Here is a 17,805-nt window from a genome sequence, read left to right on the forward strand (position 1 = left end):
TGATGGGGAGTGGAAACAGAAAAGCACACAAGTAGGAAAGCAGGGTGTTCAGGGTAAGAGAGTCATCCCTCAGCATTCCACAGTGTGCACTCACCCAACCCATTCCACACCACCAAAACTTCAAGTTTCAGGTCAGAAGTAACGGGGAGTAAGACTGGACAGACGGCCGAGCAAGGAGGCCCTGTGCCACACACAGAGGCTGGGCTTCAATGCACAGACAACGGCAACAACTGGAAAAGTTTAGGCAGATCTGCAGCAGCAACACAGACAGACTTGGAGGGCATTGCGCTGAGTGAAGCGAAACAGAGAAAGATAGATACAGTACGATACCACTTACATGTGGAATCTAAAAAAAACAAATACAATGAACCAGTGACTATAACAAAAGGAAGCAGACTCACAGGTACAGAATAACTCAGTAGTTACTAATGGGGAGAGGACGTTGGGGGAGGGGTGTTATAGTGGTAGGGGATTAAGAGGTACAAACTATCAGATATAAAATAAGGTACAAGGAAAAAAATAAGCAACAAGGATAAACTGTACAAACAGGGAACATAGCCAATAATTTACAATAACTATAAGTGGAGTATAATCGCTAAAAGTTGTAAACTACTGTATTGTACACCTGTAACTTACATAATACTTTACATCAACTATGCTTCAATTAAAAAAAATACATAAAATACACACACACAGTTTAGGCAGAAGAATGATAACCTGTGTGTGCTTTAGGGACATCACTCTGGCTGCAGCAGGTAGGAGAATACTTGGAGGATGAGAGAGAATGGTGAGAGGCAAAGAGGAAAGACCAAAAGAAAGCAAAAGACAAGCTCTCAGACTGCTGCAACAGTTCTGTAGAAGATATCAGGACATGAATACGGTTCATAAAAGAAGGAAATTTGAGTCGGGAGTTAAACAAAAGGACCCGGTGACTGATAAGAGGTCAATATAGTGGTGCTGTTAAATGAGACCAGGGGTCAGAGGAGGAAAACAGGTTTAGAGTTCAGACTGCGAAACGTTGAGAAGTCTGTGGCACATGTAAGGGGCTCTATCTGGTCAAGAAATTAGTATCTGACTAAAGCTAGAAAGTAACAGGGCTAGAGATACAGACATAGAAATCATCAGCATTAAGTGGTAGCTGGAATCAAGAGAGTGAATTAAACTACCTAAGTAGAAGGCAAAAAGGGAAGGCCAGAAGGTCAAGAACGGAATCCTGAGGAACACCCATTCTTTTTTTTTTTTTTTAATTTTATTTTATTAGTTGGAGGCCAATTACTTCACAACATTTCAGTGGGTTTTGTCATACATTGACACGAATCAGCCATAGAGTTACACGTATTCCCCATCCCGATCCCCCCTCCCACCTCCCTCTCCACCTGACTCCTCTGGGTCCTCCCAGTGCACTAGGCCCGAGCACTTGTCTCATGCATCCCACCTGGGCTGGTGATGTTTCACCCCAAAGCAATCTATAGATTCAATGCAATCCCTATCAAGCTACCAACGGTATTTTTCACAGAACTAGAACAAATAATTTCACAATTTGTATGGAAAAACAAAAAACCTCGAATAGCCAAAGTAATCTTGAGAAAGAAGAATGGAACTGGAGGAGTCAACCTGCCTGACTTCAGACTCTACTACAAAGCCACAGTCATCAAGACAGTATGGTACTGGCACAAAGACAGAAATATAGATCAATGGAACAGAATAGAAAGCCCAGAGATAAATTCACGAACCTATGGACACCTTATCTTTGACAAAGGAGGCAAGGATATACAATGGAAAAAAGACAACCTCTTTAACAAGTGGTGCTGGGAAAACTGGTCAACCATTTGTAAAAGAATGAAACTAGATCACTTTCTAACACCACACACAAAAATAAACTCAAAATGGATTAAAGATCTAAATGTAAGACCAGAAACTATAAAACTCCTAAAGGAACACCCATTCTTAAAAAGCAGACGAAAAGACTCGCTCAGACAAATGAGAAGGAAAAAACTGCTGCGGTGAACACTGGTCTTCTGTGGCTGCCCAGTTTACAACGCTCATGTGTGAGAGGCTTCCCTGCTGGAGAAAACAGAAGGTGTCAGTCCCTCTTCTCCCCGGCCATGGCACCAACTCAGGCTTAACTGTCAGTTACTCCCACCCAAGGGTTTGCATCCTGAGCGACACTGGCCAATCCGAGCCACGAGTCCCGCGAGGCCACAGAGCACCGGCAAAGGCGCACACGCAATTGAGAGGTGCTGTCAACACAACACAGAGGACTGAACGTTTTAGTGTCAAAAAATAATGCAAAATATCCCATCAATAATTCTTCTATACTGATTACATGTTGAAAGGTTAATACTCTGGATACGTGTCGGTTGAGAACATATATTAAAATCATCCAGCTAGCTTTTTATTGTTCACTTTTCTAACGTGGTTACTAGAAAAAGTAAAATTACACCAGTGTCTTATAGAGTCTTTCTGTTGGACAGTACTGTTCTGGGGCTACCAAGAGAGCAACATCCAAGGTCCAGGGTCCAGGGGCAGCCAGCGGGCAGTGCCGGGGGCAGCATCCTAACTGTACTGACCCTAAGATACAGGCCTGACTGGGATCCTTGCCATGGCTTCCCTTCCCATTCATTTCCCTCATTCTCCAGTCTTCCATCTATTCTAAGAGCCATCAAACAGTGTTCTGAGTCAATTACAGAATCTCTTTTGGATAAAGCAGCAAAACACCAGCTAGCGGCTTGGGCAATAAATGACATTAAGTTGTCACCTAACAAGTATTTTGGTCAACATTTAGTGCAAAACCTCTACAAAGTGAGCTAGAATCCATGCTCTTTCTCTTTCTTCTCTGCCAGCGCTGGTGTACTGGCCTTCTATCCACAGGCTTGCTGCCTCATGAGTTATGTGACTCGAAATCCTCCAGCATAACCCGGTCATACAACTGGACTCCAGGCAAGAAGAAAAGGTCTTTTTTTTTTTTTCAGAAGCCCCCTAGTGGGTGTCCACTTGACCATCATTGTGTGACATGGCCACCCCCTCTTAGGAAGGCTGAGAATACGGAGATCAAGAAAAGGGTTAGGGACATGGCCACCCAAAGCAAATCAAGGGAGAAAGAGAAAGCAGCAATGTCTGCCAACTTTCCAAACACCAACCTTTTTTCTCACACGATAGCCAAGATCAATTTCAACCACAAGTAACCAAAAATGCTACTCGACTGCTGGTAGTCAAGGGGACCAGAAGTCTCAGAGGAAGATTTCCAGAATGATGGGTCACAGGTCTCAACCTGTGCACACATTAGGGCTAGTGAAGGTCCCAAGAATGGTTTCAGTGGAGGGCTGGCCCAGGAGAGTGAATTCACACTCAATTACAGTGAATTCACAAGTGATTCAGAGATAGAGATGGGCAAGTGTGGACAACGCCTAAAGAAAGCTGGGGGAGACATTAGGAGAGATAGTTTAGGATGGTAAAAATAACTGCAGGTAGGATGAGGGAAAGTTGTAACAGCAAAGCAGAGGTTGACAATTTAGGAAAGAAATGGGATGACACATGAAAACCCCAGAGACCATGAAGAAGGAAGAGCCAGGGGCCCAAGCACATGCCTGCACCCCTGGGACAGCATCCCTTCAACTGAGCTGCCCTCAGCACAGGGTACCATTCTGCATCCAAACTGCGCTGTTCATTCAGGACTCAGCTCCAGGCAGGGATGAGCAGTAGTCCGGGTGAGGGGCTTCAGACCTAGTCGGTGGTCCCAGCTGTGTCAGTGAACTCTCAAGCATTCCCATCACCTTCCAGGGTCTAGCTTTTCTTATTTGACTCGTACTAGAAATCCTCATCATACCCTTTTAGGTTTTGATTTCTATAATTCTTAATTTTTGCCCATTATACTTTCTCTTTTATAAGCTCAAAAAGGTCTCCATCCATGGGATTCTTCAGGCAAGAGTACTGGAGTGGGCTACCCTTTCCTTCTCCAGGGGATCTTCCCAACCCAGGGGTCAAACCCAGGTCTCCCACATCGTGAACAAACACTTTACCGTCTGAGCCACCAGAGAAGCCCAAAGATTCTCTTTATTCTCCAAATAAACTATTTCCTGACTATTCTCATCCCCCCCAAAAAAAGATTTCAACTGAAAATTTTTCACTTAACTTATGCCATATAGTTTTTGAAAATATACTGCTTTCTCTCCTACTAAACATAAATAATCTGAGGGCAAAAACATGCATTAATTTTACTAATCAACTGGAATCAACAGGGGTGGGGCAGGGGACACGAAATGCTCTAGTTTATTTTTTCCAAGTTGATTTTAGGTTTAATTGACAAAACTGCATCTACCATTTTTTGGTGTTACTTTATGTAGAAAGTAAATAAAACTACTCAAGAAGAGGGGAAATGCCAAAAATTAATCATTTCCACAGAAAAACATTACCAATACTTCAGAATCTTCTAAATGCATTTTCTTCCTTTGAACTGAATAGACTATTTTTATATGTATCAATAGTTACAAAAAGAACAGAAAAAACAAGAGTGGGATTATAGGCGACGTTCGCCTTCTCTGCCCACTTGCATTTTCTAAATTCTCTACAGTGAACATGTATGATTACTTCGTAAGTTTCTTTAACATAATTTCAAAGGGCAAAAACATTTGTTTTGAACCAAAGATTTTAAGTGAGGGACAAAATAAAATCAAAGGACTGCTTAAAACACACTTTTAGAAACAATCCTACTTATTAGCCCTGACAAAAACAACATTTAGTTTCAATTTTAACACACACACATTAAATAGCTTACGACTAACTAAAACTGGATATAAATTATGTTATTTTTGGTGAGAGTGCAAACTTCTAAAGCCATATTTATAAGCCAGGATAGAAAATAAAGTCCACTGAAACTTACATGAACCTTACAGGGCAGTTCCCAGCATCTAAAACTCATTATAGAAATGAAAAATAAATAAGAAAGAGAAAAGAAAGAAAAGGGTACGCTAACTCCTTGTATTTTTCAACTCAAGAGGTCAAGAGTGAAATACGACCCCAATATGTCAAGAAAATAAGAATTGTCCACTTTTGTGCCTCAGCATAAATATTTATGGAACTTTATGCTTCATAACCCTCCATGTTCTTATGTTGTATTTTTATTTCTTAAAAATACAGCAGCAGAAGAGAAATTTTGTAAAGGTTCCCAGACGAAAAACAATCTAACTAACAGAAGAGGTACAAAGCACCCAGCATGGCTTCCTGACTTCCCTGGCACGGCAATTTTGGCCTAAGAGGCCACAAAGTAATGCTTCTATTTCCTTCAGCAGCTCCCTTGCCTTCCATTTGGTTTTCTATTAACTCTGATCTTTCTTAGATTTGAATCTGAGCCCCAACAGAGTATTTCACTGCACAGGAACAAAAACATGCTACAATCTCATGGCTGCATGAAAGGAAATAAAGGCAATGTCGTCTGAGGGTCTTGGGGTATTTCCATTCTTCAGAGCATCCTTTCCTCAGATGCCTGGGGTTCAGTGTGAATCCATGACACAGGGAAGGTGACATCTTCATTAAACCCCAAAATGTTGTATATGTTAAAGCTCTATCGAAAGACAAGACAAATAAGGCTTTTCATAAAGAAAATACATATCTCATTTTTTTTTGATCAACGTTCAAATACAATACTGACCTCAGGGGAATTTAATACACCAAAACTCTGATGAACTTCAGATTGAGAATGATTACAACATGAAAGTTGCTACCAAGACTTCTCTTTCTCTGACATAAATAAAAACTCTTCTGATATGTTTTTATTTTTGAAGTGGGGAGCAGAATATCTTTTAGTATTCATGGAACACCAAGATGCAAAACTACAAGTCCTAAGAGTAAGTGTATGAAAGCAAAGAAAATCACAGTTAGCTTCGGTCTGATATTAGGTAAAATGAGTGAAGGCAGAGAAAAAGGAGAGAGAGAGAGAGAAAGAAGCTGCTAAAACACCCTGGGTCTCTCATTGCCCTACCCAAGCCCCACACCTCCACACATCACTTGCCAGTCATTAACACTCTCACCTCCAACCTCTCACTCTTGAAACCCTCTTCAAACTGGGTATCACCCACAGTAACTTCTATTAATACTATCTTTTACCCAACTATTTCAACACAGTTTACATACACAAAAAAATACCTGACTTAAGACTTTTCCATAGGAAGCTTAATAAACAGACTAAAAATATTAATTTCATATTAGAAGCTAATTATGTCAGTATTTAACGTATAAGTCAATCTGAGACAGAAGTTAATGAAGGTCAGGGAACTACTTGCCTTAGGAAGCAAGGGTAAAACCCAAATCTTTTGGTTATCATCTCCAGAATTTTTTCATTGAAGTATAATTGATTTATAATGTTGTATTACTTTGGGCTACAACAAAGTGATTCAGTTTTATATATATATATATCCTTTATCAGATTCTTTTCCATCATAGTTTAGTGTAAGACATTGCATATTGGTCCCTGTGCTATACAATAGGTCCTTGTTGTTTATTTTATATATAGTTGTTTTATCTGCTAAGTCCCAGCTCCTAAGTTATCTCTTCACCCTTTCCCCTTTGGTAACTCTAAGTTTGTTGTCTATGTCTGTTTCTGTTTTGTAAATAACTTCATCTGCATTATTTTTTAAATTATACACATAAGTGATATCATGTTATCTTTCTCTGACGTTACTTAGTATGATATTCTCTAGGCCCACCATGTTGCTGCAAATAGCATTATTTTGTTTTTATGGCTAAGTAATATTCCACTGTGTGTGTTGTTCAATTGCCCAGTCAAGTCCAACTCTTTGTGACCCCAAGGACTGCAGCACACCAGGCCTCCCTGTCCCTCACCATCTCCCGAAGTTTGCAAGTTCATGTTCACTGCATCAAAGATGCCATCTCACCATCTCGTCCTCTGACGCCCTCTTCTCCTTCTGCCCTCAATCTTTCCCAGGAGTCTTTCCCAGCACCACAGTTCTTTATGGTATTATACATAATACATACATTTACATGTACATATATATATACACTACACCTTTATTCATTCATCTGTTGATGGACATGGACATTGATTCTACATCCTGGCTACTAGAGTGATGCTATGAACACTGGGGTTTATGTATCTTTTTGAATTATAGTTTTCCCCAGATATATGCCCAAGAGTGGGATTGCTGGATCATAGGGCAACTCTGTTTTCAATTTTCTAAGGAACTGCCTCTTTTTCTATAGTGGATGCACCAATTTCCATTCCTACCAACAGCATAGTAGGGTTCCCTTCTCTCCACCCCCTCCAGCATTTACTATTTGTAGACTTTTTGATGACAGTCATTCTGACCAGTGTGAGCTAATACCTCACTGATGTTTTGATTTGCATTTCTCTAATAATTAAAAATGTCGAGCATCTTTTCATGTGCCTACTGGTCATCTGGATGTCATCTTTGGAGAAATGTCTATTTAGGTCTTCTGCCCATTTTTTGATTGCCTTTTTTTGTTGTTGTTTGCTTATTGAGCTGTATGAACTGTTTGTGTATTTTGGAAATTAAGCTCTTGTCAGTCACACTGTTTGCAAATACTTCCTCCAAGTCCACAGGAAGTTTTTTTGTTTTTATTATGATTTCCTCTGGTGGCTGAGACAGTAAAGAATCCACCTGCAATGCAAGAGACCCGGGTTCGATCCCTGGGTCGGGACGATCCCCTGGACAAAGAAATGGCAATCCACGCCAGTATTCTTGCCTGGAGAATTCCATGGACAGAGAAGCCTGGCAGACTACAGTCCACGGGGTCACAAAGAGCTGGACAAGACTGAGCAACATACACTTTCACTTTGCTGTGCAAAAGCTTTTAAGTTTGACAGATCCCATTTGTTTAGTTTTGCTTTGATTTTTATTGCCTTGGAAGACTGATCCAGATTTTTCATTAAATATGCATCATATTTACATGCAGCTAATGAACTTAAAGGTTCCAGGTTTAATTATCAGCTAATTCTTATGTTTAAACCAGCAATGCCATAATTAGTTCAACAGAAACTTAAAAACTGAGCCAATCAAAGTTTAATCACAAAGTAAAGCTGTTTTCAAACCGTGGTGCTGGAGAAGACTCTTGAGAGTTCCTCAGCAAGGAGATCAAACCAGTCAATCCTAAAGGAAAACAACTGTGAATATTCACTGGAAGGACTGATGCTAAAGCTCCAATCCTTTGGCCATCTCATGCAGAGAGCCGACTCACTGAAAGAGACTCTGATGCTGGGCAAGACTGAGGGCAGGAGGAGAAGTGGGCAACAGAGGATGAGACGGCTGGATGGCGTCACCGACTCGATGGGCATGGTTTGGGTAGACTCCGGGAGTTGGTGATGGACAGGGAAGCCTGGCATGCTGCAGTCCATGGGGTCACAAAGAGTCAGACACGACTTAGTGACTGAACAACAACAAAAATTCTGCTTTAGACTTTGCATAGTAAACTCCAAGTGGCAAGTTAATGAGAGAGAAACAAAGAGACACACAGAAAATGAGAATTCAGGGCACTCCAAAAAATTTTTAAAGCACAATTTACTTGTATTACATTCCCAAAATTCTTTCTAGAAAACAGGTTTTCAAATTAAGAATACCTAACATTACCTTTTTCGACACCACCATTTAAATTCAAAACCCCTGCAAAAGTTCATCTGCTTGTCAATTCTGCCATCTTCTGGTTATAAATGGAATCACAGTTGTTGATAAAACACAAAAAGCAATTGCTAAATCCTACTAACGGAGAAGGCAATGGCACCCCACTCCAGTACTCTTGCCTGGAAAATCCCATGGACGGAAGAGCCCGGTAGGCTGCAGTCCATGGGGTCGCAAAGAGTCAGATATGACTGAGCGACTTCACTTTCACTTTTCACTTTTAAGCATTGGAAAAGGAAATGGCAACCCACTCCAGTGTTCTTGCCTGGAGAATCCGAGGGATGGGGTCGCAGAGTCAGACATGACTGAATTGACTTAGCAGCAGTAGCAAATCCTACTATACCTTCCTTGTGCTTAAGTCTCTCAGTCATGTCTGACTCTTTTGTGACCCCCATGGACTGTCCAGCCAGGCTCCTCTGTCCATGGAATTCTCCAGGCAAGAACACTGGAGTGGGCTGCCATGCCCTCCTCCAGATCTTCCCAATGCAGGGACTGAACCCGGGGCTCCTGCACTGCAGGCGGACTCTTTACTGTCTGAGCCACAGGGAAGCCCAATATCTCCCTTAGGGTTTAAATAACATCCACTGATACTGAGGTGTAAGTTCACTATGCCTTTCTTCCTTTTAAGCCTCTTTACACATATACAAAGAGCCAATGAGCATAAAGAGATTTTTTTTAAGTATACGTCTTCTCTTCCCTGACAAAACTAACAAACTTGATAATTCAGACTCTACACAAAAAGTTAAGAGTCCTCTCAACAAAAATAATTATATCTTTTAGGCCCTGTGTCTAGAAGTTGTTTACAGAATCTCACAGAACTCAGAAGTAAACCTCAAATGATTCAAGTTCTCAACATTACCCAAGTAAAACAGCATCCATTTCCAGTTTTGCACCAGTTCTGCCACTTTTAAAAGATAAAAAAGTAGAAATTGAAGGTCTAATATTTGTCTAACTATTCACTTAGCAATGGTGTTTTATTTTCCAAAGCAGCTGGGAAACCTTGAGTGCATCACTATATGTCTTTGACTTTCAATTTCTTTGCTTTCTGGAAGTGACAGCCTTCACAAATCTGTAAAAGTCTAAGAATGTGCTCCTAACAGCAATTTGCGTGACATGGGATCACTTAAGTTTTACAAGAACTGTGAGTGGGGTAGCATTAACCCAATTTTTCTAGATAAGGAAAACAACAGCTCAGTAAGGTTGTGTAAATGGCCTGCGTGCATGCATGCTCAGTAGCTTCAGTCACTCTCTGAGAACCCATGGACTGCAACCCATCAGACTCCTATGTCCATGGGATTCTCCAGTCAAGAATACTGGAGTGGGTTGCCATGCCCTCCTCCAAAGGATCTTCCCAACCCAAGAATCGATCCCGAGTCTCCTGCACTGCAGGCAGATTCTTTACGGCTGAACCACCAGGGATGGTGGCCCCGTAAATGACCTGCAGACACAGAGCAAATACAGAGATAAGACACAATTCCAACCCTGATCTGTGTAACTTGACAGCTCATGATCCATACTCTGCCTCCTTACAGAGGCCCTCAAAATATTCTCTACCTACTTAGTAAATGTATCCAACCTTCTTTATATATCCCTCAAGGACAGGGGTCAAAATTTCTTATTCTATGCTTCTTAGCACCAATCACAGTACTAGATATCTAGTACTAGGCACTCAGATATTTTCAACTATCTGTAAATTCTGCAGTTTAAGTCAGATTCTTCAACTTCATTATCTTATACGAAAATCATACCCATCATTTCTATAAAGTTGAGCTTAATTTGTGCAGCATAAACTGACACTGCTCTTAAATAAAAAACACAGAGCTCCCCCACTGCCCCACACAAACTACATAAGATAATCAGTAACACACACTGGCCAAGGTCACGCGTCAGCACCACCTGAATGAATGCTGCCTATGACATCAGGTAGAGGAAAGTCCATACAACAGAAAGTCGGAAATTTGTTGGAGAAAGAAGCCATAAAGAAAGAGGTGGAAAGGTGGGTAAGCAGCTCCTTGACAAGAGCCACTAGGAACAATCTCTCAGCACATCCACGCTGATTCTTTAAATGAGTAACTACCAGCAGGATCACCACCACATGGAGGCTATGCCAGGCCCTGCCCTCTCTCTCTCTCCTTTCTCTTCCTCCCCTTTCCACACTCAGCTCGGGCTCAGAGGGCTGGGACCGCTGAAGAGCTGGGGTGTGCTTCTGAGCAGCGCTCAAGAGACTCTGAGAGGAGCTCAAGCTCACACACAACACAGCTGCAACAAGCTAACAAAGGCGCCCAGGAGGAGACGCACTGAAGGAATGCTGCGGGAAAGGCTTTCCAAAGACGAACCCCCACTTGGGTTCTCATGAACTCACCTTCTCCCTCTGCATCCCACGCCCTGCCTCAACAGGGACTCTGATCATCTCTCTCTCCTTGAGATTTGGAGAAGTCTCCTCGCCTCCATTCACGCACCATGCCCACTTCCACACTGCTGCCGGAGGTTGCTCTTAAAGCACCAGCCCTGAGGTGCGCTGCTCAAACCTTCAAAGGGTAACAGCCCATAACTCCTCGGCACAGCAGGCAGGGCCCTCCAGGACGGTGCAGTCACATCTGTGAGCCATGTGGAACTTGAAAGCATCATCTAACAAGGGGTTTGCCTGAGTTCAAGAGCCTTCCCTGTACCAACCCACCTCAGCATCATCCTCTGAAATCAGCTCAAGGACGAGCTATTCTCTGAGGCCTTTCCTGACTCAACACCCATCCATCCACTCAAATTCACTTCCCCTAAAATACCTGGAACCCTTTACTGTATGTCCACACTTACATGTCCATCTGCATGGTTTCACTGCAAGCCTCTAAAGGAAGTATTTTATCCTCACTGCCAAAAACACATTAGGCCTTCTCAAGGTCTAAATCCACACTGCCAGGTCAGGATAACAAAAGTGGTGGAGGAAACTAAGAGGAGCTGAACAAAAGCAGCTGAAATAAAAGGAAATGAGGAAGTCCAAACGAGGAAAGGATATAAAAAGGGAAAGCAATAGGAAGGTGGTTCTTTCTTGTAAGTCTGGAGACAATTTCTTCTACAATTTTTACCGTTTCACGTTCTTAAGAAGGAAGTACGGGACTTCCCTGGTGGCTCAGTGGTAAAGAATCTGCCTGCTAATGCAGGACACAGGGGTTCAAGCCCTAGTGCAAGAAGATCCCATACGCTGTGGAGTGACTAAGCCCACGTGCCACAACTAACAAACCTGGGCTCCAGGGCCCACGCTCTGCAACGAGAAGATATCGCAGTGAAAAGCCCACATGCTGCAAGGAAGAGTAGCCCCCACCCTCCACAACTAGAGAAAAGCCTGCACAGCAACAGAGAGCCAGCACAGCCAAATAAATAAGCATTTATTTGTGCGTGCTAAGCCGCTTCAGTCGTGTCCAACTCTTTGCAACCCTATGGACTATAACCCGCCAAGCCCCTCCACATGGGATGCTCCAAGCAAGAATACTGGAGTGGGTTACCATGCCCTCCTCCAAGGGATCTTCCCCACCAAGGGATTTAACCTGCGTCTCTTATGTCTCTTGCATTGGCAGGTAGATTCTTCACCTGATCTTAGCCAGAAGGCCAAGAAGCGATTAGCAAGTAGGGTCTTTACCACTAGTGCCGCCTGTGAAGCCCCATGTATAAATAAATTTTTTTAAAAGAAGAAGGAGGAATTATGAAGTCTGCCTTATGTACTTAATGTTCCTAAAGTAGAAAAAGAGGTTCCCCGGCCCAGTGGAAAATGAACAGAGAGAACAAGGCAAAAAGCCCCCTTGGCAGAGGCATGTGCTCAGATACTTCAGAAAACAACGTGCCTGAGAGTGTAGCTGGGTATCTAAGCTGCAGCTTCTGACTGTCTAACAAACTTCCCGGCACTGTCTGCACACTCCTGCCTTCAAGCACCTTAACACGCACAAGCATTTTCACCTGCAGCATTCCTGCGAGCTTCCTCCAGACTTTAGAGCAATCCTGCACTTCAGTGACTCCCATCTTAATTTCCACTCAGCTTATCTTCCATAATTTGATTACACAACTGTACAGGAGTCTGACAAGCTGCTAACACAATTTCAAATGAGAGTGCATCTCTATTAATTTATGGATATTCAAAACCTTTCATGATCATTTCAAAAGATGAAACATTTCAAAATGTGTCAACCTTTCTCCTATTGTTTTGCTCAGTGGTTCTTCTTAGAAAAGGGGAAGTGACACTGTGGGTCCTGCATTTTCAGCACAATTCCTAGATGGTTCTGGAGTTTAGTGATATTTAAGCACCACTGATGAAGTATTATCAAAAATTTTAATATATACCCCAGTTGTAAACATTTTCACTGAGTTGAAAAAGCACTTTAAAACATGCTATGAACAACATAATCAAAAACAGCTTAAATTCCCACTCAGGGAAAACATAAAATAATAAGTAACACATACACTGTGCTGTGTAGCTGCTAACACTCCTGACAACAATGCATCTAATCCTCTCAGCAGCCAATTTAGTGGTGAAGTTGAATAAAAATGATGTGCTTAACCCACATCTGACATTCAACAAACCCCTGGAATGACTACTGTATGAAGTAGCTCCATTGACCTTGTTAGTTGCTACAGTAGCAAATTACAGCCTACACTACTTTCACTTTCAAGGCTCTCCAACCGCAGGACTGGCCTTGAAAATGCTGCATGCAATGCTCACTCTGACTTCAAAATCTCCATGTGTGAATACACTGCCACCCTCAAAAATTAACAGTTTAATAAACTAAGATTTTTCAGTAGGCCGAAAAATATGGCATTCTGAGGAAAACACAAGGAATCACGCTTCTGATCAGTGTGCTCCACACCTGTTGAGTATTCTTAAACACACGACTGCCAAGTCAACTCAGTGAAAATGTTTACAACTGGGGTATATATTAAAATTTTTGATAATACTTCATCAGTGGTGCTTAAATATCACTAAACTCCAGAACCATCTAGGAATTGTGCTGAAAATGCAGGACCCACAGTGTCACTTCCCAAAAGCTTCATTTATAAACTGATGCCCAGGCAACTGATTCTAAAGTCGGTGCTCCCTGGCCCATATTACTGTGTGGAGAAGTACTGTTAGAGGTACTTCAGAAAACAGGGTATCACTGGGAATTCCCTGGCAGGCCAGTGGTTAGGACTCTATGCTTTCACTGCAGGGGACCCAGGATCAATCCGTGGTCAGGGAACTAAGATCCCACATGCCACCTATTGTGGCCAGAAAAAAAAAAAAAGGAAAAATAAAACATGGTATCACTGAGTTCCTGGCTTTCTCAATCCCAAGTTAGAATGGGACTGAAAAGAAAAATCTACCAGCATCTCTGTGTGTGAGGACATCCACACACATCCCCCCTGAGTACGTTAAATCACAGGGGCCACTTTTAACAGCAAAGAAATTTTACTGCTCTTTTATTTCTGAAAACAATATTGACTAAGGCCATAAGTACAATCAGACCCAGGAAAAGTCAAATTCTAAAGTTAAAAAAAAAAAATCATTACCACTGCAATGTCATAGCATCTGTTATACTAAAGTAAACCCACCCCAAGCCTTCTGATCTAATTACAGATTCTATTTACTTCTTACGGGGCTTTTTCTGTGTCTGATGAAAACTGAGCCATAAAATAATTGAGACAGGGATTTAGAGATTTGGTACAGCAAACCTCCTAATAAAAATGGCACAAATGGGACTCTTCTTGCTGTTGTTACATATTAAATCTTATTTGATCGATTTCACTGTATTCCAAATTACAAACATAAGGTAGAAGGCTGTAATTACAGTTTTATTGATTTGTCATTAACTTTTAATCAACCCGCTACTACGGGGAATGGTCATTACAGCAGTGCTCCCTTGTCTCTAAGTTTCATACACTTATCATCACTACAACAGAGGAACTGCACACATTTAATGCCAACAAATATACAGTACTGTCTGTAAGGCATCTGTGTGCAACTGTAACTATATCAGCACACACGCATTACAGAGCAAGGACTGCACTAAACTGTATCTGATTTTCTCCAGATCTCTTTGTACCTTTCTGACCACTGACAGCTAGGCATGTTTTTTATATTCTATTCCTTTTTATTTTACCTATCTGTTTCTCCTAAATTCATCTGTTTCCTTCTCCTGCAGCGACCACACTTGGCTGAATCTGAAACCGAAAGTTGATGCTCTATGAAACAGAAGCAAATGACTAAAACAGAAAGGCAGTAGGTACATTTCCTGGGAACACTGACACTGAATGCCTTTAGGAAGTTTATCAAGAAAGTTTAAAGATTACAGGACCACAAGAAAAACATTTCACAAACTCCATAAATGGAATAAACTTTTTAGCATACTAAACGGTAACTGAATTTAAAATCAAAGTCAACATCAAGCCATGTTTCACCAGTGAAATCCTCAATCTATATACCTGCTGCTGATCGGGTCTCATCTTAAGGTTCTCCTGGCACCACAGAGACTATAAAAAGGCATCGGACACAAGGCTTTACTACCTGAAGGACCATGCAAACACTATGAGACACAATACAGATAAAACAATCCTAGGATTATTTATTTCCAGTCTTACAGATACTTATTTTCTAATTCTGAAGCCTACTTAATTCATCTCTTTTGCCCAACAGTACACACGCAGAATATTACATTTAAAAGGTTCCAGTTTTTAAAAAAAAAACACCATTTACAGATACTAACATATTAGAATACAATATTTTCTACAGATCAAATATTTTATCATTAATATGACTGACCTAACAGCTCTCCTTTGCCCAATTTGATTTTAACGCTTTATATAATTTTGATACGTCTAAGAGACAGAAATTTTTATAAACTGAAAGTCTATCCTCCAACATGGCAAATCAAGTTTCAAGCACAATGGTCCTATATGTGAAATGAAAAAAAAAGCAGCCAAGTTCTTTTTAATGCTTGCTCTCAGAACATACTACAAAATATAAGCCAAGTGTTGAATTTACAAGAATATATTTAAACTAAATCAAAGTAACAGGCAATTCTAAAACAGCAGCAAGAGCAGTCAGAAAGACAGAATTTTTAAAAGCTGAGAGACAATGAAACTCTCTCACACTTTTTCTTGTTCTTTAATATATATACGTGAAAATAACTGCATGCAATGGGTTCTAATGTCAGAACATGATCACAAAAACATAAGCCAAGGATAATAAAAGTTTTTTTAATTAAATATAAATTGCTTTTAAATGGCAGACTAAACTAATTTTCAGACAGAATTCAAGTCCTGGAGTCTTTACTTCGGTTAAGAGTGGGGGGAACGAAAATCCCCAGAAACTGTACACAAACTGTCCGTAAGTGCAGCTTACAGGAGAGACGACCACAGGCTTCGTTGGCTTCCCAGAGGTGTCGCTAACTCATAAGGAACTACTACTTTAGGCTCTTTGCTACTCCAAAAATTAACATATTGTTAGTCCTATCACACTTAAAAGTTCAGTAAATTATGAACACAATTTTAAATCCAGAGTTGGCTTGGGTTCTCTAAAATTATTTGTAAACCAATGTCAAAAGGAAGTTTTATATAAAACACTTTTGAGAATTTAATGCCTTTTGAGCTAACTTCTTTCAACATTGTCTTCAAGGAGAGATGTTTATTAAAGGTTTCAAGTAGGCTTAAAAAAAATAATCTTTAGCAATTAGGTGCGGAACTGCAAACATATCCATTAGACCATTCCTGTCACTGTGTTCAAATCTTCTATGGTCTTAACAAGTTATGCCTGCCTGGTCCTAGGACTTTTATAAAGTAGATGTGACTATCACCAATGAAGATAATAATTGTACTGATTTTTCATTATAATTCTGGCAATTTTTTGCTTTATATTTTGAGACTATGCTATTTAGTCCAAGTTCAGGTTTATTACATTTCCCAAGAGAATTGTTCCTTCTATCAGTATGCAACAGTTTCTTTTTTATTAGCTTTAAGTCTTTTTTTTTGGGGGGGGGGGCTAATGTTAACATTACTATCTACTCTCAAGAAGCATTTCTGAATCAGTGAGGGCTGACCAGAGAAGTAGAATCACTAAGAAAGGTAAGAATAAGGAGTTATCACAGGGATACGAACAGTAATTGTGAGAGCTAATTAGGCAGTTCATATAGAACTGTTGCCTCTGCATGGAGAGTTGGGACAGAAATTTAGAAGACAGGCAATCAGTAAGGAAGGAAGGAAAGATGGGTGTGAAATGGAGACAAGCAAGGACAAACTGAATTTCACATTCTCCATCACCAATCTCGATGCTGTGGGTGTCCTGTAGTACCAAGCAGCATGAGCCCACACATCTGACTCAAAACTTAGAGAAGCTGAAGAAGAAGATCCAGCAGGAGGTGGAGCAGCTAGAGGCCTGGCTTGCTTCCTGAAGCCAACAGATCATTGACGAGGTACACGAACTGAAACTGTGTCTGACCCCACACCAACCTTCTGAGCATGAACACAAATGCTGGGTCACTTTCGCCTTCAAAATGTTGTGCAGATTCCTCTTGTAGCCAGGCTAACCTGGAACCTTCCTGGAAAGGGAGTTCTAGGAAACAGTTCTTGCTCAACTATGCTGACAACAAAAGCCACCACAATTTACATGGATATTTTCTTCTATTTCTTTAATTTTATTCTTTCTGCATAATTATGTTTGAGGTATGCCTCTTGTAAATAACATATATCTGGATTCTTCTTTCATACTATCTAAACTATCTTTCTTTCAACTATCATGGTTTAATACATTTACATTTATTGGGATTTAAGACTTTCATTAATTTAAAAAAGAATTGTCTTTCGAAAATGAACTAATATATATACTGAAGATAATTCATGCTTTGCATTTCTGAAGTATGTGCTACACATAACTTATTACTTACCACTTCTCCAGCCGAGGCAGCCAACATATGTGTCACAGGCATCAAATGTGAAGAAGAATCAGTGTGCAAAATCCATTTCACATATTCATAGGTGACAAAAAAGGCAGCAGCTGAAATTTAAAACAAACCAATCTTTCACAAAGCTTAAATATCTACACAAACTGTGAATGTTTCTCAAAAAAAAAATTATAACTCAATTATTAACTTATGAGACGATAAAGATAATATTAAATATGAATAATATATATTGTTTGTTTATA

The 17,805-nt window shown here is 40.6% G+C and overlaps 1 protein-coding gene across 5 annotated transcripts in view; it reads right to left on the reverse strand.

The window, feature by feature from the left end:
• The window catches only part of SLC25A26 (solute carrier family 25 member 26), a 149,330-nt gene that overhangs the window by 122,577 nt on the left and 8,948 nt on the right, over positions 1–17,805 (reverse strand). For all 5 annotated transcript variants that reach the window (XM_065933338.1, XM_065933336.1, XM_065933337.1 and 2 more), the window contains exon 3: positions 17,546–17,655. In XM_065933338.1, the coding sequence (XP_065789410.1) occupies positions 17,546–17,655 (110 nt within the window). The remainder of the gene's footprint in view (positions 1–17,545; positions 17,656–17,805) is intronic.

Source organism: Muntiacus reevesi, chromosome 4 (assembly GCF_963930625.1).
Source record: "Muntiacus reevesi chromosome 4, mMunRee1.1, whole genome shotgun sequence".
Lineage (NCBI taxonomy): Eukaryota > Metazoa > Chordata > Mammalia > Artiodactyla > Cervidae > Muntiacus > Muntiacus reevesi.